The sequence below is a fragment of the Camelina sativa genome, chromosome 12, assembly GCF_030686135.1.
Source record: "Camelina sativa cultivar CO46 ecotype springtype chromosome 12, ASM3068613v1".
In the NCBI taxonomy this organism is placed as follows: domain Eukaryota; kingdom Viridiplantae; phylum Streptophyta; class Magnoliopsida; order Brassicales; family Brassicaceae; genus Camelina; species Camelina sativa.
In genome coordinates, this window is record NC_141891.1 from 1,660,177 (window position 1) to 1,681,675 (window position 21,499).

At 35.4% G+C, this 21,499-nt stretch overlaps 5 protein-coding genes across 8 annotated transcripts; 2 read left to right on the forward strand and 3 right to left on the reverse strand.

Annotated features, from left to right (window-relative positions):
- Nucleotides 1–41: 41 nt before the first annotated feature.
- LOC104729504 (putative NAD(P)H dehydrogenase (quinone) FQR1-like 2) lies at nucleotides 42–2,280 on the reverse strand. 2 transcript variants are annotated; one of them, XM_087477696.1, is made up of 2 exons: nucleotides 1,485–2,280; nucleotides 42–599 (listed from the first exon to the last, which is right to left on the reverse strand). In XM_087477696.1, the coding sequence occupies exons 1-2, from the start codon at nucleotides 2,078–2,080 to the stop codon at nucleotides 371–373; spliced, it is 825 nt and encodes a 274-aa protein (XP_087333822.1). In that variant the 5' UTR covers nucleotides 2,081–2,280; the 3' UTR covers nucleotides 42–370. The 2 variants fall into 2 exon arrangements, with proteins under 2 accessions (XP_087333822.1, XP_087333823.1); XM_087477697.1 differs by having other exon boundaries at nucleotides 1,546–2,233.
- An 8,216-nt stretch (nucleotides 2,281–10,496) lies between these two features.
- LOC104729505 (homeobox-leucine zipper protein ATHB-40) lies at nucleotides 10,497–12,561 on the forward strand. Its single transcript, XM_010448446.2, has 3 exons — nucleotides 10,497–10,869; nucleotides 11,084–11,409; nucleotides 12,039–12,561. Exons 1-3 carry the CDS (start codon nucleotides 10,785–10,787, stop codon nucleotides 12,279–12,281), a joined length of 654 nt encoding a protein of 217 aa, XP_010446748.1. The 5' UTR covers nucleotides 10,497–10,784; the 3' UTR covers nucleotides 12,282–12,561.
- A 1,729-nt stretch (nucleotides 12,562–14,290) lies between these two features.
- Nucleotides 14,291–17,429, forward strand: LOC104729509 (G-box-binding factor 1). 3 transcript variants are annotated; one of them, XM_087478382.1, is made up of 12 exons: nucleotides 14,291–14,798; nucleotides 15,262–15,357; nucleotides 15,460–15,504; nucleotides 15,607–15,696; nucleotides 15,800–15,889; nucleotides 15,999–16,138; nucleotides 16,253–16,310; nucleotides 16,389–16,437; nucleotides 16,528–16,649; nucleotides 16,743–16,820; nucleotides 16,913–17,038; nucleotides 17,132–17,429. In XM_087478382.1, exons 2-12 carry the CDS (start codon nucleotides 15,298–15,300, stop codon nucleotides 17,219–17,221), a joined length of 948 nt encoding a protein of 315 aa, XP_087334508.1. In that variant the 5' UTR covers nucleotides 14,291–14,798; nucleotides 15,262–15,297; the 3' UTR covers nucleotides 17,222–17,429. The 3 variants fall into 3 exon arrangements, with proteins under 3 accessions (XP_087334508.1, XP_087334509.1, XP_087334510.1); XM_087478383.1 differs by having other exon boundaries at nucleotides 14,410–14,764; XM_087478384.1 differs by having other exon boundaries at nucleotides 14,792–15,026.
- On the reverse strand, nucleotides 17,225–21,092 carry LOC104729507 (HVA22-like protein k). Its single transcript, XM_010448450.3, has 8 exons — nucleotides 19,188–21,092; nucleotides 18,878–18,936; nucleotides 18,363–18,460; nucleotides 18,140–18,191; nucleotides 17,955–18,018; nucleotides 17,758–17,853; nucleotides 17,604–17,676; nucleotides 17,225–17,508 (listed from the first exon to the last, which is right to left on the reverse strand). The coding sequence occupies exons 1-8, from the start codon at nucleotides 19,248–19,250 to the stop codon at nucleotides 17,399–17,401; spliced, it is 615 nt and encodes a 204-aa protein (XP_010446752.1). The 5' UTR covers nucleotides 19,251–21,092; the 3' UTR covers nucleotides 17,225–17,398.
- LOC104729506 (scarecrow-like protein 15) lies at nucleotides 19,383–20,989 on the reverse strand. The gene has a single exon (XM_087478381.1). The coding sequence runs from the start codon at nucleotides 20,987–20,989 to the stop codon at nucleotides 19,523–19,525; it is 1,467 nt and encodes a 488-aa protein (XP_087334507.1). The 3' UTR covers nucleotides 19,383–19,522.
- Nucleotides 21,093–21,499: the final 407 nt, after the last annotated feature.

The following is a 21,499-nucleotide window of genomic DNA, read 5'->3' on the forward strand; positions in this document are numbered from 1 at the left end:
AAAACTGTTTGATAATAACATTCGTTAAACAACAACTCCAATGAAAGAAATATACTTTTTACAAGAAACAAAAATTATCAAACAAATATTTATTTATGGAGAATAATGAAGACTCAAGAGACAAATAATAATTAAAAGAAAAAAAAAATAACATGTACACACAACCATTAACGTAAGAACTAAGAACCATATGATGATGATGATCCAAGGTTCTTGGATAATGGCGAAACTTGAAAAAAAACACTCATAAAAGAAAGAAATTATGATGAAACTGAAAAAAAAAAAGGATTTTTTTTTTTATGTGATGATTATTTAGCGGGAGGAGGGATTGAATAAAAAGAGAGAAAAGAAGCCAATTTTGTTTTCTTTTTTAAGGTTGAGCAAGTCTCTTGACTATTGCAGCCATGTAGTTTCCTTGATGTTCAGTAAGAGCCAGTTCTGTTTCTGTTGCTTCTCTTGACCCATCACCAGCGAACACACCTGCTCCATAAGGAGAGCCTCCACGGATCGAATCCATCTTGAACATTCCAGCTCCAAATGTGTAGCCTATGGGTACGAATAGCATCCCGTGATGCACGAGCTGTGTGATTGCTGTCCAACTGCAACAAACACCACCACATGGAATCAGCGCAAGTGTTCAATGCTGACATTTAAATGCGAAATAAAGGATCCCAACTGCAAAATGCTTTTATGATGCTGAACCATACGAATTATTACCATCTGATGCAAGATTCCACACTTGTTATATACTCTCTAAAAGTATAAAACAAAGTGCACAAATATTTGTGTAAAGCAATCAAATTTGTATCACAGAAGCCAAGTTGACAAAAAGAAAATGAAAAAGATGGGAATCAATTCCATAAAACTTGGGACTAAAACAGCTGAAGGGACCTCTAAAGAAATACAAATGATAACTGAAGAATCTGTCACAGATCTTTAAGAACACATGCAAATTCATAGAATGCAACGCTCTCATGTCTAGCAATTTAACACTTTTGGTGCTGAGAAAGTGAGAATCTTATCTAATACTGTAAAATTCACAATACATTTTCTCATAAACTTTTCCCTTCACTACATCGAACACCAACCTAGCACAACGTAATCCTATCATACCAACAGAGAACAGGGTACTATTCAATGCCAATTTCAATTGAGTTCTGAACAAAAACTTCACATAGGATCCCTAGAATTGAATGGTACAGGTTAAGACTTAAAGAAAGCAATCAAACATCAAGCAAGCAAAATTCACAAGAAGAATTAATTAGCCATCTCATCAGAGAAGTTTTCCCCAAAAGTACAAGACAAAGTCCTGACCACAACAAACTTAAAGCATTAGCAAACCCACCTATAAACATAACATTCAAGGTTGCATTTATTTCACATTGTTACTGACTCAATCATGATTATAGCAAATTGAATACTTTGTACTTCCAAATTCAACTACTTCAAACTGCCAAATGGTATAATAGAGAGAGCTTGCTTACGCAGTAGTCTCTTGGCCACCTCCTTGAGTACCAGTACTAACAAAGAAACCAGCAGGCTTACCAGCAAGACTCTGCTCTTTCCACAACGATCCCGTCGAATCAAAAAACGCCTTCATCTGCGCAGCCATACAACCATACCTAGTCGGGAACCCAAACAAAAAACCATCAGCCGCCGCCAATTCCGCCGCCGTGATCTCCGGAATCTCAAAATCCTTAGCCGGCGCCTTCATCTGGTCAACAACCTCCTGAGAAAGCGTCTCGGGAACTCTGTAAAGCGTCGCCTCCACTCCTTCGACTCCGTCCACTCCTTTCTTCATCCTCTTCGCTAAACTCTCTACGTGTCCGTACATCGAGTAGAACACGACGAAGATCTTCAGCGGTGACGAGATCTTAGCAGCAGCGGAAGACGTGGTAATCGCCGTCGCCGGCGTAGTTGTTCCAGCAGTATTCGTGGCCGTCGTTCGATCATCGTCAATTTGGATCGGAGCGTTATTAGTAGCGTCGTTATCATCGATTCCGGGACCATCGCCGGTGGTGGTGGTGAGTGACGACGGCTTCTTCTTCTTGCTCGGAACACAACCGCCTCCTTTCCCCATCGAGAATCTTTCTCCCCAAAATCTCCGTCAACGATAATTCGAATTAATTAAAATTCAAATAAATAAAAACAAATTTACTTAAATTTATTTAATCACGACTCTTAATTTTGTCAAAGATTTAAACAGTTTACATAATCTCACCAGTCACCACGCTCAGGTCTTTTAAAACGGAGCCGTATATATCACGGTCAATGCTGCGTTGATTATTTGGGTTTTATTTGGGTTTAAGACTTAAGTTTATTGGGCTTAAATTATTGGCCCGTTTATGGTTTAATAGGAACCCCAAAAATAGTTTATTCATATTGGGCCTATCAATGGCAACATATTGTTGCTTAATCCTTGTTGTTATTTTAAAACAGTTGTCGAGACTATAATTTTAATGCATAACATTGTAAAATACACTAAAGTTGTGAATGATAGGGTCGGGTGTTTGCTTTTACCATTTAACTGTCTCGAAGGTAAAGTTAAATGAAGTGAGTCATTTTTTCTTTGAAATTTGTGTTGTAAAAGTTTTTGTCGAGTCCGGAACCTAAATTTGATGAAGAGGGAAACATTTCGTTGTGCATGAGTACTTGATATGATGATTGCTTTTTTAGTGGGTAACACGAATGGTGTCTTTTGACTCGTTCGAAAGCGTACTAGTTTAAATCTCTAACGTAGTCAAATTAACCTATTATCCTTCCTACCTACGATGTAGGGAAAAGGAGTTGCATGGAAATTATCAATCATAATGTTACAATTCGAAGAAAAGAAAGCATATACTGTTGAAAATAGTTAATAGTTAACCGCAAAGTCAAATTTCAACGATTGGTTTTAAGTAATTGAAATTTTAAACTATACTAATAGAATGTTAAAGAAGATGTAATTAAAAACGTTGAATCGAACATGTTAAAGATTTGGTATTTATGATGGTTAGTTAGAGCTAATATAACATATCTGATTGGTTGGTCTTATATCTACCGATAAATTTATGTATAAATTACTTCGATTGATTAAAAAGTTTATCAATTAACTAATCTCATGCTTCTATGTTGTGCCAGGTACTACTTTGGACCACCATGAAAATAATACAAGATCGCGTTTAAAGCTACAAGAACCAAAATAGAAAGCATATTGTAAATTTTTAGAGCGATAAATTGAAGACTAATTAAAGAGAATTTTCCTATTAAAAATTGTGTTAAAAACTCACACCCCACGAATCTAGGACCAAAGAGCAATCTAGAAAAGCCTCCTCTTTTAGCTGTCATCGGGGACGCATGTTTATTTTAATAGCAGTGCCACGTATCCAAATCCTATTTATGGAAATTTGTAATCTTAATTTAATGAGCTAATGACAAGATTTGTGTAGTAGTTGCTAACCATGTGCTTAAAGCTCTAATCGTGTTTTGGGATGTAGTAGGAACCAGAGAGACAGGTTGGACCTCGAAAGTGGCAAAGGAATTAACAAAGAGAGACAACATATTGTACTCCTGTTTTATATTTATAGAAAGTATATCTAGTTTTTTACTCCACGTGAGAGTTTTCTGGACCGTCCACGTTGTGTTTTTGCCATTGAATGTTTTAATCGTAAAGATTGTGGTGGTGATTAGTGTCTTAATCGAGTAATTGAGAATCTTTAATTGTTATTTTAAACAACGAAAGATTTAGGCTTAGCTGTTTGGAGATTTTCATACTTATTAATCCACTACAGAAGGATCCATGGAATTCTATTGGATTTTTAAACTAACGAATTCCAACAATTAACATATACTGTAATAAATATAACTATAATTATAGTTTTGTCAAAAATAATTCTACTGGAGTTTTAATCCAGATAACATAACTTACTTCTAAACAGCCGTCCCAACAAAAAAAAAAAATACCTCTTAACTATTAAAATTTGTGAAAAAAAAATGTTGGCTCATAAGTTTTTCTTTTAATTTATTTATTTATTCACTAGCAGACTAGCTAGTTCGTAGATGTGCATGGCCTTTTGGCTTTGACGGTGATGGCGACCCGCGCGAGACGGAGAGGCTTGTGTCCCAGTTATCTTTTTTCATTAACACATTTTGAGTTTTGACCCAAAAAGGAAAAGAGAAAAACATTTTGAGTATGCTTTAATTATTAAAAGCTTTTAGGGTCCATAGCTTATGAAGTGAAAGGATTATTTACGGGTGTCGCAACAATCCATTTTATTGGTAAAACGTGGATTAGGTCAATTCTTTTAAGTTACCAATGCTTATTATCATTGATAGAAACACACAACCAATAAGACGTAAAAGAGCAAGTCTCAGTCTTTCTATTTGCTAATACAATTCTCTTCATTGCATCATGCATGCATAGCATTATTTTTTCGTAGGTAGCTTCTTCACAAAAAGAACTCTAACGCTTACAAGTTACAATCTATATACTATTTTAAACAAGTTTGTAATACTAGGGAGATAAGTTCATTAATGAACCATATACTCCAATAAGACGCATTCTCATCATTATGGTAAAGACGCACTAATCATGATTGCAAACGATAAAAACAAACACGATGCTCCTGTCATTATCACCATGAAACTATTACTTTTTTTTTTTTTGGCTATCAAAATAGCGTAGTCAAGACATGTGACCTTTTCGGTCTTTTTCACATATCGAAAGTGTTATGCAATCATGGAAGTAACAAATACGTTCTTGCGGGCTAGTCCGGTTTTAGAGTTAATTTACGATAGAACTCGATTGTGTGTTTAGAGGAGCCGGTTCAAGAACTGATATACTAGATCTAATACTGAATTTACTCAAACATTTGTTAGCGGGATTAGGGATATATATAAATATGTATATGTATGTCTCGCCTTATATTAAAGAAGTCTACATCTTAGATTTAATGCTCAAATTAAGGCGCAATTCAAGGAATATATTTAATGAAAAAGATTGGTCTCTAGAAATAGTTTTTCCGCAAAGAATTTACTTTTAAAAACAAAATGTTGGCATAGACACAACCAATCATTGGCGGAGAAGAAAAAACTAAGTTATCGTGTGTATATATTTTTAAAAAGGGCACCAACTCCCGGAGAAATTGTTTATTAAGATAAGACTTTCCAATTAAAGTAACGTATTGGATGAGAGAGCACACATATTTGTGTTAAATACTACTACTACATAACGCGGGGGGTGCCTATGGCTCTAGGACCCTAAATGGCAATACATGCATGATGCATGTGATTCTACCAATTAATGTATGTGCACATAACATAATATATCAATTTCTTTCCGTGGGTCTAAGATTTTGTATCCTTATATAGTAAATGCGTGTCGCATATCTCATGGTTTTTGTAAGATAATTGTAGTGTGGTTTGTCTAATTATTTCAACTTAAAAGATTGGCTGATGCTGAAGGAACTAATAGTAGTACTTTTACTTTTAGACATATACGCTCTGCAAAATAATAGTAATTGGTAATCTGTTTTCTGTTGAAAATTATGGGTTTTGTTAACGGTCAGAAGAAAACTATCATGTAATGTTTTAATAATATGGTATGGAAATTCAACTATACGACTACCTCAAATAATGTGAACAACGACGATTATTATTACTAACGGAAAACAGACAAAGAATTAATCTACTAAAACAGTAAATCAACAGTGACCATATACATTGGCTTTAAGTTGAAACTAATATATATACATATTTTGTTAATTTTGCGACCATATAAATCTATCTCTCTATGATGTCAAAATATATATATATATATATATATATCTTAATCAGACGAACCGTGAGAAATATATCTCCTATCTAAATATATATACAACATTACATGGTACTGGAAAAAAAAACAATTTAATTACTTGTATTATAATATGAATATATGAGATTTATTTGTCTCCGTAGAGAAAACAAAGTACAAAACAATTTACATGGTCTTTACTTATATATGATGAGAAGTCTCGCTGTTTTTAATCCAAATCTTATTGTATCGCACCTCTATGTGCAGCCCTTCCAAGCTTCAAAAGTTAAACAACCAAAATTCAAAGTAATGCGGATCTCAATATTTTCTCAAACTCGAGAATAATAGTAATGTACCCTAAACCCGTCCGTGTATACATTGGGAATTAGGTCGAGGTTAATTATGCTTAACAGTAATTAAAATTTAGGAGTAATAAGAAATTGTATATACTGGTTACTATTACTAATATATATAGAGGTTTCCAATGGCTTAGGGATTAAGAAAATGTCCGGAAATAGAGAAATGCGAATTGGTCAAGAAGCAAAAAAAAAAAAAACAAAGAGGGTCCAAAAACAAAGTGTGGCTACTGAACTTGCCACGTATCGGGATTGAAATTGCCCGGTTTAGGAAACAAGTTGAAACTCACATGGTCCACTGTTTCGCCTCGTTTCCTAATTAGGAAATCTTTAAAGACATACACGTAACAATTCCTTTCTTTAAATTCCCCAAATTCACAGTTCAATCCATTGATTTGGTAAAGATTCAATGAAAACGTGATTTTTGTTTGTGACGCTAACTATTTTCGATTTTTGAGCAAAAAAGCCAAAGAGTTCTTTGCGGATAAGTTTTTCCCTCTTTGGGATATATATGTGAAAAATATCTCCCTAGGCATGTCTTGTTTATTATCTCTTCTTAAAAAAAAAAAATAGCAGAGTATTGATTTATGTATTTTTTTAAGATAAATTTAATTTTATAGAGTTGAGAATTGTGTTAAACTAGTTGTTGAATTCCTACCTTATATATTAACAAGAAAAAATATTATGGTTTTAAGCTAAAATTACTCGACAAAGAAAAAGAAAAAAAACCAATATATATTTTGGCTGATGACGGCAAAGACGACGGTTTGTTTATGGGAGAACGAAAAATTTCTAATTGGTCTGAAGAAAAAAGTCAGGTTCTATGAACTGAACTAGCTGGAGGAGACACGTTGACGAATATGAGAGGTGGTCTGTTTTTACTGACTCGTAGAATTCCGTCACGTGGCAAACCCATGTTCTTCCCTTGTTGTCACCTTTTTTACTTCTCTTTGGCGTGCTTGTCTTTTTCACCTCCAGCTTTCAAATAAAAATTCGTTAATTTGAGTTCCGCATAAATTTGTTATACGTCAAAAGTGTACTACTATACTATCTATATAGGATACTTAATTTGGTCTTTTAAATAAATACTTCATGAAGTAATTACTTTACTAGCTTGATTGATAATTTACGTGATTTGACAATGTGTGAAACGACGAATAACGAATCTAGTTTATAGATTCGTGTATAAAGTTTAATCTTTACATAATATTTATTTACTGATAACTGCTAATCTTAGACCACCAGCTTAATTTTTAATTTACCAGAACACTTATGCTGTTATGCACAGTCATACACATCAATTAACTTAACGGTCCACAATCTCTCTAACTAAAAACACAGGTTATCAGTATATTAAGTATTAACTATACGGTCAATAAGCCTATTACCTCACTCGATTATCTTTTGAACTATATATGGCTGGCTCTGGCTGGTGCTGAATAAACTCTTTCCCGCACCGGCGATGGCTCGTCTCTTTTCACCACAACAAGGGGAGCTACGTGTTTTTGAATGCATGCATGACGGCCGAACGATCCTTACAATCTCTAGGCAAGAGACAATATGAGACAATCCTAGCCAACTGATCTTGAAGCCTTAATTCTCTACGTGGACTAAATATGATAAGTGGTCCATAAACAAGCACGGATTTTTTTGTTGGCCGTTAACAAAGTATCAGTTGGCTATTTATCGTCTGTATACTAAATAATCGTTTGCAAAATCATCGTCAAGTTTAGCTACGATATCTAAACAGCTTCGATACATATTAATACAAGTATCAAAATTATTTATGCCCTAATATACTCATGAGGTGTGTCATGTGTGATCCAGTATATCATAGTAGCACTGAATCATACATAAGTTCCAAAAATAGGGTATCATCACATGCCAGACTTTTTGGGATGGTACTTTCCATATCAATATTTTTTGGTTTCAATAGGCTGGACATCTGGATTTTTTTTCTTCTAACAAAATTGTTTTTTAAAGCACTTTCTTCAACAGTACCAAAAAAAAAAGTGTATTGGAGAGGTAATTGGAGGAGATAGATGGATAGAGATGTAAGGGTGGGATTGGAAGAACATGTGAAGTAGTAGAGACATGGCAGTGTTTTTAAAGCAGACACAAACACTTACGAGAAAGAAAGAGGGAGACAAAAGGCTTTGGCTTCCATTGTCTACTTCTCTATGTTCCTTTTAAAATAACTTTTAAAGTATTTGTATAAACTTTAAAACATTAGAAAACGTACGTTTGGTTGTGTTGTTATTCGCCACGTTTCGTTGTTGTATTCCGTTCATATGACTCCCATCATGTTCCTTTGTCCCCTCTCCTTTTCTCTCTTTACATCGTCTCATCATCATTAAAAAAGAAGACAACTTTTAGAAATTAATTAAAAACGTGATACATTAAATTCAATAACGAATTCAAATCCCCAATTCAACTTATGAATGCGAACCTAGTAACCATCTAGAATCTAGATGTCCAGATTTGTGATACCTCTAGACTAATTGGGATGAAGAGTGGAATTTGTATTTGTATTGTTATTCATGCATGCTATCGTTTTATTAATTATTGTGTTTTAATCTTACCAAATAACCAGTTCAGAAATGTGGACGCGTTAGTGCAGTTTTAAACCATTAAACATCAGTAATTCACTTTTGTGTAGTATTTTATAAGATTTGAAGGTTTTACGATTTGATTTTAATTTACGTGTAAAATTAGAGTTCATTGTAGATCCTAATTACGTTTTAGCTTCATTACTCATGATTTAACTTTATCAAAAACTTTAACTATATAAGTATAAAGTTTATGTTTTCATTATAAGATTGATCGCTGTTAGGTATTAGGCTAAGCACAAGAAATCAATAAATTTGTCAATTGGAAACAAATATATATATATATATATATATATATATATATATTAGATGATAATTAGTCCATAACTCTCTTAATTCCAATATATACCTTTTAACTAAATAAAGTTTATTAACCTTTAGAAGCAAACACTATTTTTTAAGACAGATACACACACAAAAAGAAGACAAATATCTTTACCGAATTTAGGGGGTTCATTGGTCCAATATATTTAAGGAGAGTCCACATCTACAAGTAATTATCATCATGAACATGATCTTAATTAATCCCATTTTAGGATAATTAACTACAGTTAATTAATGATATGCTTCGAAGTCGAAGCTTAAGGTGTCTACAAGTCTACACTTCCACCAAGTCTTCAACCACTTTAAGTTCTATCTTCTTTATACTTTATCTTTTGATCCCCAAGAATATCCTCTCTGGCACCAAGAGCAAGTAATGTAGTCACTTATTTGCTCATTTGGCTCCTCTTTTGATTTGGTTAGTTACGTTTCGAAATAGAATATACTTCATTAGACCATACGATATGTTTTTATTCTTGGACGTTGATATATACTGTCCATATCTATGCAGATATATATCACACAATACTGTAGTTGTTCAACAATAATAATAATAATAAAAGATGAATTCTAAAGTTATGCCGTTTATCACAAAAAATATATATGTCGATATAATAGTCATTTTCTTCTGCATTTATTCTTTATTTTGTTGTTTATTTAGTTCGGTTGTGTAAATCTTATCAATTGGAATCTTAGTTCTATAATGAATTATGGCTAATTCTTACAGCCATAGTTTTCTAGCGAATAGAACGAATAGAAGGAAGACACCACTTGTATTTAATTACCTAAATAAACAAAATCATTTATCTCTTTATCCACAAGTTAAAGAATAAATAGAAAGAAAAGAGTCGAAAGTAGTATTGAAGGGGCTTGATTGGGTCGTGAAGGACATTGAGACCGGTGAATGTCCTTTCCACTGGACAGCACAGTTTCATTTACGAAATAGTCCCTTATTGGTCTTCCCTCTACGAATTTTATACTACATTACTACTATATAGTTTTCTAAAGACTCATAAATATTATTAACTACAAATAGATGAATTCGTAATTCGTATCATTTCCCCCTTTAAGTATATGAAATTTACTTTGGTGTCTTCACGTGCCGAAGCTGTCGAGTTTTCATGCTCCGATCAATGACGTGTAACTAAATACGTCTATGTTTAGTGTTGTTTAGTATTACGCATGGGCCGCAATGTTACCAATAAATCTTTTTATCATTATCTTTTGTCAAGTACCTAAAAAAGAAAGTCTAATCTATATATAACTAGTAATTCGATATATCATACTTAAACATAATTAGACATAACAAAATAATTGATGATGTGGTAAGCTTTTGAACAAGATTTATGTTTTTAATTGAGAATGACAACAAAATTTAACCAATGGACAATTGGACATAGTAAATGTCAATTATAAACTGTCAAGGTCGTCGTCGTTAACAAAGTGAAACAATATTAAAGCTGGTGACAAATGAATATTATTTTCACTTTTTAATTTCATTGTCCTTTTACCAATTTTTCCCAAGTCATAACGAGGTATAGGAGTGTAATCACGACCAGTGGTAGTTCCGTAATTATAAACGAACAAGAAGCCCACATCAGGAAAATGACATTTCATTTCTTGACACCTACACTCCTTATAAAATCATAGGTCTTCCTCTTCCCCAACACAACTTCTCACAATTCATAAAAAGTGAGACAAATTAAGACAGAGAGATCCAAGAACATGAACCACACGGTGGATGATCAAAACATGGCCTTTATCTCTCAGCTGTACCCTGATGTCTACACTCAGTTAGTACCACAACCAGGTTTGTCCTTTTTTTTTAATATCGTAATTAGTCTGATAATTTTTCCGAAGATTTTTATTTTCCAAAAAAAAAAGTTCTCGACCAACACGCATAAACCTAAAAATACTGATATCATCTACGTGCATGTGAAGTGTGAACACACATCAAGAAATTAAAAGTAAAAAAATTCAAAAATCCAAGTTTATTAATCTGCTTTTACTTCTTTGGTCGGCAGGAGATGTGAAGCCACCGAAGCGGAGGAGGAAGAAGAGCAAAGGAGCGTTGGCTTCCGGAGATGGAAGTAACTGTTTGTTTAGGAAGAGAAAGCTAACCGATGAACAAGTGAACATGTTGGAGATGAGTTTTGGTGATGAGCACAAACTTGAGTCGGAGAGGAAAGACAGACTTGCCGCGGAGCTAGGGCTTGACCCTCGTCAAGTTGCCGTTTGGTTTCAGAACCGTCGCGCTCGGTGGAAGAACAAAAGACTCGAGGAAGAGTACAATAAACTCAAGAACTCACATGACAACGTCGTTGTCGACAAGTGCCGACTCGAGTCTGAGGTATTTTTCCTTTTTCCTCTTTTATCTTTTTTTTTTTTGTTCGTTTCTCATTTAATTCTTATTTATAATTAATAATAAAAATAAGTTTTTAGTTTCTTCATGATCGATTTGATCCATGCTTAAGATAATGATACAACTTTTTTCAATCCGAATTTCATTTATACATAGAAAATAAAAGAAAATGCTATTTTCTCCCGAATTTTGTTCTATTTTCTTTTTACCTTTTTCCTACACTAAATTGCATTATAGAAAATAAAAAGAATATGTAATTTAGTTTATAAATTCTTTTGGAATATATTGTCTTTTTGCATAAATGAACGTGAGCTCAAGGCTCGAAGGAATTAAAAATCAATAAATGAGACAGAAAGTTAAGTTGAGAACTTTAAAAAAAAGTGACATCAAACAGTAGATTGCCACCTTATTACACAACATAATACACTTTTATATGTGTTCCGTACAATGTTTATCTTTTCTTAATACTGACTTAAGTCTTTGTCAATGGGCTGAATTGTAGAGTAGGCCCACTGACTGTAACCAGTAACCACCCATCTAATTGAAGTGTTAATCAGTGCCTGTATTGGTGATTGATTAGTTAATTAATAATTAATTTTACATTTTTTTCCCCTCAGGTTATTCAGCTAAAAGAACAACTCTACGACGCAGAACGTGAAATCCAAAGATTAGCAGAAAGAGCAGAAGGAGGATCAAGCCACAGTCCAATTTCGTCTTCGGTTTCCGTAGAAGCTAATGAAACGCCATTTTTCGGAGACTACAAAGTCGGAGACGATGAGGATGACTATGACAACTTGTTTTATCCGGTGCCTGAAAACAGTTACATCGATGGAGCAGAATGGATGAGTCTATACATATGAAATTACTAGCTTATTAATGTAATATTCACTATTTAGTTATATCAAAGCTAGTATCGTGAATTAGGGAAGCATATTTTTAAGTAAATTTGATAGATTATATAACTCTTGAATTTCGAATGTACAAATATATTAACGATGTAATTTGGCTATCTTTATGTAAGCAAGAATTGCTTAAGTAGTTAATTATTAGTAACTTCGTTGAAAAAAGCTTATTCTATTAGTTATTTTATTTTAATTTTAAATATAGAATGTTTAATATATGAAAAAGATGGAACAAAAAGACATGTTGGAGCTGATGGGTTCAATTTTATTTTTTTGTTCAAAAAGACTAAATATGCATGGTAATTACGACCGTAGAATCTATATATGTAGCCTAGTTGAGTAATTATGTCTTCAAATAAATAATTTTCATTAACCAAAAAGAAGTGCGGCCCTAGCAAAGCCTTATCGGCTCAAATATGTGCTGCAAGATTCGCAAATTCTTTACTTTATAAATTGTAGAAGACAAAGGACTAGATGACATGCACACATGAAGATAAGATAAGCAAAACGGTTGTTGAAACTTTTTTTTTTTTTTTTTTTTTATCTCGATGGATAAGAGTTTTCCCGATTAGAACAAAAGCAGAGTTCGGATAACGTATAACTAATTTTGGTAAAACATTCTGAGTCAAGTTTTAATAGACCAATTGACAACTAATGGGTAAAGAAAGCTTTTATTATGGTTAGAGTACAGTCATATTTGCTCTATGGTTATAAATTCAGCATGATTATTATAGTGATCTGGATCGCATAATATAAAGTGAGATTTTCTTATATTGGTCATAAAAATTTTGTAAATATTAAACGATTGAAATGATCACATTTTAATCATGCATTTCTAAATATGTTAAGACTTAGACACATATCGTTTTCTAATCGATGCAAAGGTGTCTTTGGACATGATGATCAGAGGTTCTTTGATCCATACATCTTTGTCACACTCAATGTAAAATTTACAAGATGCATTTTCTGAAAATCAAAGTTTTATTTTATTTTTAGTTTGGTACATGACATGATTAGAGAGGATCGACTTAGATTAAGTTGTTTTGGATTTTGATTAGCGTTAATATGATATAGACATGTACTAAATCATCCTAATTATACAATCATAGACCTGAAAACATTATGGTCTCATAAAGTAAAGAAACAGCGGACCCACGAAGAAGTTGTTTGGCCAATACGTAGATGTAGTTTGGGAAAATAGAAAGTGAAGTGTAAAGCAAACGTAATGCCGTGGCTCTTTCTAAAATGGGATCGTTCTGAAGTACTAGTAACCACTTTCAACACATTCACTGTATCTAATGCGTTGTATTATTAGTATAGATTGTTGAGTCGTCGTCATGTAATGAGTTAAGAAAAGTCTGTGACCTTTTTTCATTGATATGGTGATCCATCACATTCACATCAATTACGTAATGGAAATGCTAATGCTCTACCAAAGATGCTATCTTTATCTAAAAAAAAAATTCTAAACGGGTCTAAATAAACAACATCAAAATAAATGGGCAGAGTCTACATTTTAGGGGCTTCTAAAACGATACCCAATGGGCTTTAGAAGCCAACCAAATTCGCTTAGCAGAATCTAAGGGCCCGTCTCAAATATTAGGTTTTTTTTTTTCCTTCTATAATTTTGACGTCATGCTGATTAATTTTTTTTAACTAGAAGGTAAAATCCATTATCTGTTAAATATGATTTATCTTTTAAATTCTTTAAAGGAATTGACTAATAAAAAAACTTTATTTTAAAATTAAAAACTTGAGAGAAGCTTTTGAGTTGGTTAGTATTTGTTGTATCAAACAAAAAAGTTTGACAACTAATATTTGTTAATAATATTGATCATCTACTAGTAATTATTTAGTACTACTATATAATTAGATTTGCTAATGAATGATGATAATTAAAATGAAATTACCTTTTATTGATTAATAATAGAGAAATAAATGAGTAGATGAGTCACACCAAAACAGTAGCTACCGTGTCAAAACCTTATCCAGTAACACGTGTACAGCTGGACCTCTCATTGTCGCACGTGTCAGATCATCAAACCCTAAAAATTAAAAATCAAACAAAAAAAAAACTTTCCTCTTTCTTCGTATTCTTCTCCTCCTATCGGACTTTGACACACCAGATCGGAGATTTCTCAATCCCTCTCTCTCTGTTTTTTTTTTTAATTTTGTTTCCCCTAATCTTCTTCTTCAATCAACAACAACAAAAAAAACTCTCCGACAGATTCAATGAAGCACTAAGTAAAGAAGAAAAAGAGAAGAAGAACCCAAAGAGAAATTTTAGTATATCTTCTTTCTTCTTCTTTGCCCGGGGTAGAGTTTTTTTTTTTGTCTGATCTGTCGGAGAGAAGAGAGACTGACGACGTGTCTTCATCCTTTTTGTCTCTTATATATAAAATCAAAAAAAATCCTAGCTGGACTTCCACATCACTACAACGGTACTACCTCAATTAGACGAAGAAGCTGCTGCTGGTCTGTTTTCTTTTTTCCTTTCTATGCATAAACACCCTTTGCATGTAACATATGTACTTTGGCTATGCTGATTTGGATTGAATTGTTTGATCAATTATGCCAAATTTGAGGTTGTTTCGTGTTTTGTTGGTTAAGGTTCTTGAGAGAATTCGTTTAGAGGTTTTGGTTTCTGAAGCGTGAGTTGTGTGTCTCTGTGTGTGTGATTAGCCTATGCATGATTCTACTAAGGTTAGATGTGTTATTAGATGTGAGACTTTTAGATTGCTATTAATGAAAGCAAAAGAACAGGGCCCTTTACTCTTGTTCTGTTGTTTTACAAGTCATTTGATTGCTATCGTTTTGGAAGCACAAAAGATTTATCCTTTTTTTGAGTTTTGGATTTAATCTTCGTGTGATGTTTTATGATGATTATGCTTCTGTCAAGATTCTTTGTTTTGACAGATTCTTGTTTTTTTGTGTATAGTCTGAGTATCACAAGTAGTAGTAAGCTCATAAAGCTATGGGAACGAGTGAAGAGAAGATGCCGTTTAAGCCTTCCAAACCAACATCTTCTGCTCAGGTTTCTCTTCTCCTTCTCTTTCGTTTTATTATTGGAAACAATTTCATGGATTGTGGATTCCGAAACTATATTGTGTTTGATGTATCTACCTCTTGTTTGCAGGAAGTTCCTCCCACACCGTATCCAGACTGGTCAAATTCAATGCAGGTTCGTGTCACATGCACTACTTTTGTTTTTATAGTATAGTGTCTTCTTTCTCGAGAAACATCCAGACTTCAGAACATAACTTTTTATGTTTCATTTCTTTAGGCTTATTATGGCGGGGGAGGTACTCCAAATCCTTTTTTCCCATCCCCAGTTGGATCTCCTAGTCCTCACCCCTACATGTGGGGTGCTCAAGTAAGTTTTCAATGTATTGTTATTGATGTGATTCTATGATAAATCAATCTGTATCTTTCTGTAAGACCACTAAATGAGTTTTTCTGTTGTTTTTTACTTTCAGCACCATATGATGCCACCTTATGGGACTCCTGTTCCGTATCCAGCAATGTATCCTCCGGGGGCTGTCTATGCTCATCCTAGCATGCCCATGGTAATTTCCCATGCCATTAAGCTATCGTTTAAAGCTTTTTTGCTCTGTTACATGGCATGCATAGATAAATGAGAAAGTAAAAAACTTGCTCGACATCCTTCTGTTGTAGCCTCCTAATTCTGGTCCAACAAACAAGGAGACTGTGAAGGACCAAGCTTCTGGCAAGAAGTCAAAGGGGAACTCGAAGAAAAAGGGTGAAGGAGGTGACAAAGCGCTCTCTGGTTCAGGGAACGATGGTGTCTCTCATAGGTGATTTTAATTACACTCTATTCAACGTGTTACTTGTTCAGTTTGATTGCAGTGATATATGCAGATCATGAGGGAGCTTTTATGTAATTATGATATTTTCTTTCCGTTGTGCAGTGATGAAAGTGTCTCAGCGGGTTCATCTGATGATAATGATGAGAATGCCAATCAACAGGTACTGTTATATCTTTGAAGTGTTCTCTGTTACTTCAATGCTTTTTGCTGTGTTTAATTGAGTTTCATGTTAATGTAGGAACAAGGTTCAATTAGAAAGCCAAGCTTTGGACAGATGCTTGCGGATGGTAAGCTTTCTGACAGATGCAATTTTTATTGCTTTCCTTTGCTTGTGTTTTCTTCCATGTTTCTTGACTTGGTAAAGTTTCCTTAAACAGCAAGTTCTCAAAGTACTACTGGTGAGATACAAGGTTCGGTGCCGATGAAGCCTGTCGCCCCCGGGACTAATCTGAATATCGGGATGGACTTATGGTCTTCCCAACCTGGTGTACCTATGAAGGTGTGACTAGATCATCATCATTTCACTTGCGAATTAGCTTTTCTGATTTACTTATAGACTTCTTCGTTACAAAATTCTGTGTTCATTCATCAGGATGAACGAGAGCTCAAGAGGCAGAAGAGGAAACAATCGAACCGTGAATCTGCTAGGCGGTCTAGATTGCGAAAGCAGGTAATATTCATATCTGTGTTAGACTGCTAAATTATTCTACTCTGTTTGCTTCTCATGTAAATTACTCATTCCATAATAAACCATTCAAACAGGCGGAATGCGAACAGCTTCAACAGAGAGTGGAAAGTTTGTCGAATGAGAATCAAAGCCTGAGAGATGAGCTACAAAGACTCTCAAGCGAGTGTGAAAAGCTCAAGTCTGAGAACAACTCGATCCAGGTAACAAACTCTTATCAGAAAATCAGAATCTCTCCAACTGTTATCTTATTCCGGTCAGCTTATATGTAAACACGGTCGCTGAATGAATTACAGGATGAGTTGCAGAGAGTGCTTGGACCAGAGGCTGTAGCTAATTTAGAACAGAATGCTGCTGGGTCGAAAGACGGTGAAGGCAAAAATTAACACTTAGGAAACATGGAACGTTATTATTGGGATTTTTCAACACTGGATAAAAAAAAAACCCTCGGACCAAAGTTATTTGAGATTACATAACTATACAATCGTTTGACATTTTTGTGTAATAGAGATTTGACCTACAAGACTGTAAGGCTGCAAAAGCTACGATTACACTTTGTTTTATTAGTCTTCGTGATTGGAATCCGATTCTGAATCTGAGTTTCTTCCTGCTGGTTCGGGGCTACCATTTGCTATTCCTCCTAGTCGTTGGCCTGGTGGTGCAACCGCATTGACTGTTGAAACAACAGTGCAAAAATAAAATACACAATTCAATAACCTAATAGCAAAGTATTAAATTTCGTAGAAAATTCGAGCTTGGAAAACAAACCTGATCCCAACATTTTGGCAATCATTGATCGGACAAACCGTATTTCTCCTTGGTGCGACCTCACGACCTTCACCTGCAATTGTTTTGTTGTAAAGCAATTGGTAAAGTAGTAACTCAAAAGTATATGGAGGTCTGAAGAAAGCAGTTATCTAACCATTTCTTCATAAACTCCATCCACGAGTCGGTCCACTCTAGCTTGGTGTCTTAGGAGGAAAGGACGAATCTGGTTGTTGTAAATTTGTTTTGATCCCTAATAGTTGACAAAATAAGCAAATCAGGAAAGCAGAATGAGTAAAGGGTTAAAGCTTGTTATACGTTAGTGATTTCAAAGAGATTAGGACAGACAGCTACCTCCATGGTTGGGAGTTGAAGCCAGACGAGGAACGCAAATTTCACATGATAGTACAATGGGAACCTGCAAATAATCGAGTATACTGAATATCAATACTTTGCAAGTTAAACAATCCCTGTCTCCTGATAAAGTCCACCAGAATCATATATCATATGTCTAGCGTGACAGTGAAAAAACTCAGTACCAAGAAATGATCTTGTCCGTGAACACTTCAACAAGGCTGAAAGAGCCATAAGCTGCACAAAAGGTAAAGAGAGAGAGGAAAAGAAAATATCAAGTTCCAAGTGAAAGAAGGCCAAGGGAGAATGCAATAAAACTCTTAAAAATAAACCGCATAAGAACAGTAGAGAACAACCAAAGAAGAGGTGAGGTGAAGACTGATAACAATTGCAGTAAGAATATCGAACCTGCCCAGTAGATAAGCCACTTTTGTTGTTCATTCTCATCTCTACTCTCAATTGCCTTGAAGGTAGAGTACACAGGCAACCCGACGCCAATGGAACAGCTGCAGAACATACACACAAACGTTTCCTTTATAACCGAATCCTTGATTCAACTACAGATATAACACCACCTCTAACAGAGTAAAGAATCCAAAAACTCGACAAGAACAAAAGGATACCCCAGATTCCCCAAAAAGAGATTTGACTCTCGTCCAAAAGATACCCTAAAGTATCTCAACAAGTTGTAATAATCTTGTCCACTCCGCTAAGCTAATAATAATGAGAAACAACAAAATTCCCTACCCCATTGCTTTACATGTGAATGAGCATCACTCACTCAATCAGATCATAATCTCATCAACAATCTACCAATCAAATCACCCAAATCCAAATCATACCACCATATCATTCATCTTATTGTACCACTAATTAGGTTCTATATGGCTTTCACCTTATACAATTAAAGAAGAACAACTCACCATGCTGTACGAAGTACGATATTGGAACCAAGTGGAGAAAGCAATACACGCAACCCAACCTGAAAAATTCCAAAGAGAAAAACAAATATTTCCATCAATCCAAAAGTTTAAGAATATCCAAAGGAATTGAAATCCAAAACACCAATCCACTACAGAAGAAATCTGAATTCGAACAAGGCAGACGATGACGGAATCCTAAACATTCATATCTAATCAAGGTGACCATAATCTTTGACACGAATCCCCAAATCACGGATCGGAACAAAAACCGTACAAGCGGAAACATCAATCTGATGAGAAGGAAGATTACCTCGCTGGTGATTCCGGATCCGAGAAGCGCCATGGATGGTATCTGTGAAGCAAATCCGCTCATCGGCGATTCCTACGACGGTTTACCAAATTGACGACGAACTCACACACTCGCAAAAGGAAAAAAGGTCACTTATATATTCGAGTATAGGGAGAGATATTATGAATGATTAAAGCCTCTGGCTCAAACAGAGACTTTGAAGAAGAAAATATTTTTATTTCCTTTTATTATTTAAAAGAGAAAAACACCAAAAAGAAATAAAATATTAAAAAGACGGTAGAATAGATACAATTTCTAATTTCTATATCATTGTTAAAAAACCAAACCCGGTTTATCTAAAACCGCCAAGCTGACGTGGCAACAAGTGCTCTTCCATGCCAGCACAGCACCAATTCTCCTTGTCGTTTCGCCACGTGGAATCCTCTAACCTGCGCCTTCTCCAGTAAACACTCTGCTTGGAAATCGGCGAACTGGCTTAGCTGGATCGGCCTCATCCCGGCGGCGCAGAACGCTTCCCGCCAAGTCATCTCACCGGTGTTTCTCCTATCAGCCGCTGTTTCCACCGCCGCGGATATTTTCGGACGCAGAACGAACGCTTCCACTATCTTCTTCACCAAATCTCCGGGAGGAGCTGCGGCGTCGAGCGACTCCAGCACCATCGTGTAAAACTCAAGAGCGCTAACAAACTCTCTCCGGAACGATCCAGATCCGGCGATCTCCGTCCATCCTTCGCTATCGACGAATACGACGACCTTAGGTGACACTCTCCGTAGATTGTTCACGAAATCGGAGATTCCGCTTAAACGGCGAAATATCGCCGGAGAAATCAAAACGATGGTTCTCTCTCCCTCTACGAACCTAATCGCTTTGAAGGATAACATCTCAAACGTCTTCAAAAGAACGAACTCGATCTGGAAACGAATCTTCATCTCCGCCGCGAATTGAGTTAAGTTTTCTTTAACTAGCCTCGTCTCGACGGCGCACTCCTCCGCTACCACCGCCGTAACTCTTAAAAACCCGCCGCTAACAGATTTCTCGGCGATTTCTCTCATGAGCGATGCGTATTGTCCACCGAATCCGATCTCGAAATCAACCACGTGGACGAACGGAGAAGACGACTGAGAGCTCAACGAGTCGAGGATGGCTTGGTTGGCCGTGAAATGAGAGAAGAGAGGGATGGGAGAAATCCCGGAATATTCCTTAATCGCTCGGATCCTCTGAACAATCTCAGACCAAGAAGATAACCGGATTGGATTCCGGTTTGTTCCGGTTAAAAGAGAAGCGAGAGCTTCCTTGAAGTAAAACGCAGCTCTTTGTAACGGTCTACCCGAAGGGGATCTTAACCGTTGATTGAGCCGTGACAATATCACCTGAGCGAGCTGTAACTCGTCAGATTCAACGCAATCGACGACTCGGATTAGATCTTCGATGAAATCAAAACCTCCATTATCGACGCCGTCGAGGGAATTGAAACCGTACCCGGTTGGTTGTTGTTGGTTCTGACCGGGATAAACAATATCGGTTGATGACTCGAAATCAGAAGGTTGAATCTGATCAGGAAAGCCAGGGAGGTTTGAATCGACGGCGTAGAGAGGCAGAATAGTAGAATCTGTTGTTGCGGTGGTTGTAGTGAAACCGGTTTTAAGTGAGTTAGGAGCAGAGTCATCGTCAAGCTCCAATTCTTTCATGATGGAATCCCAATCCATGGAACGCATGACATGTTCGTCCATGGATAAGTGATTACTATCAGTACTGTTGTTGTTGTTGGTCGTGTCCTGAGGAGATGAAGCTGGGATTTTCATGGGTTGTTGTTTGTGAAGAAGATGAAGAAAGGTGAAGCCTTTTTAATATTTTCTTTTTTTCTTTGCTTTCGTTCTTTCTATGTGGAGAAGAAGGTGGCGGGGGCTTTTGAAAGGTATGATTGGTAAGCTTTTTATCGTCAAGGGAGTGCGTGCAAAAAAAAAAAAAAAAAAGCAAAGAGATTTGGTAACCGTGTCTAATACGGGTTGTTTTTTTTTTGGTTTACAAAATATATAAATTTGTAAAGAAAAAAAAAATCTAAGTGACAATGATTTGTAAATTTGATTCCGTAATTTTTTTTTTTTTTTTGTATGCATATCAGCATATGTTTAATTTATGTATCTTTCTCATCATATATCCCCAAAATTATACACAACTAGCAACGTAGTAGAAAAAGAAACCTCTCCAGCTATGTAAAGGGGCTATAACCTCATCACATACAAATAAAGTTCGTCTACTTTAAAATAAAAATAAAAATAAATCATTCGAGTGAAAGAGATCCGGAAGCTCCA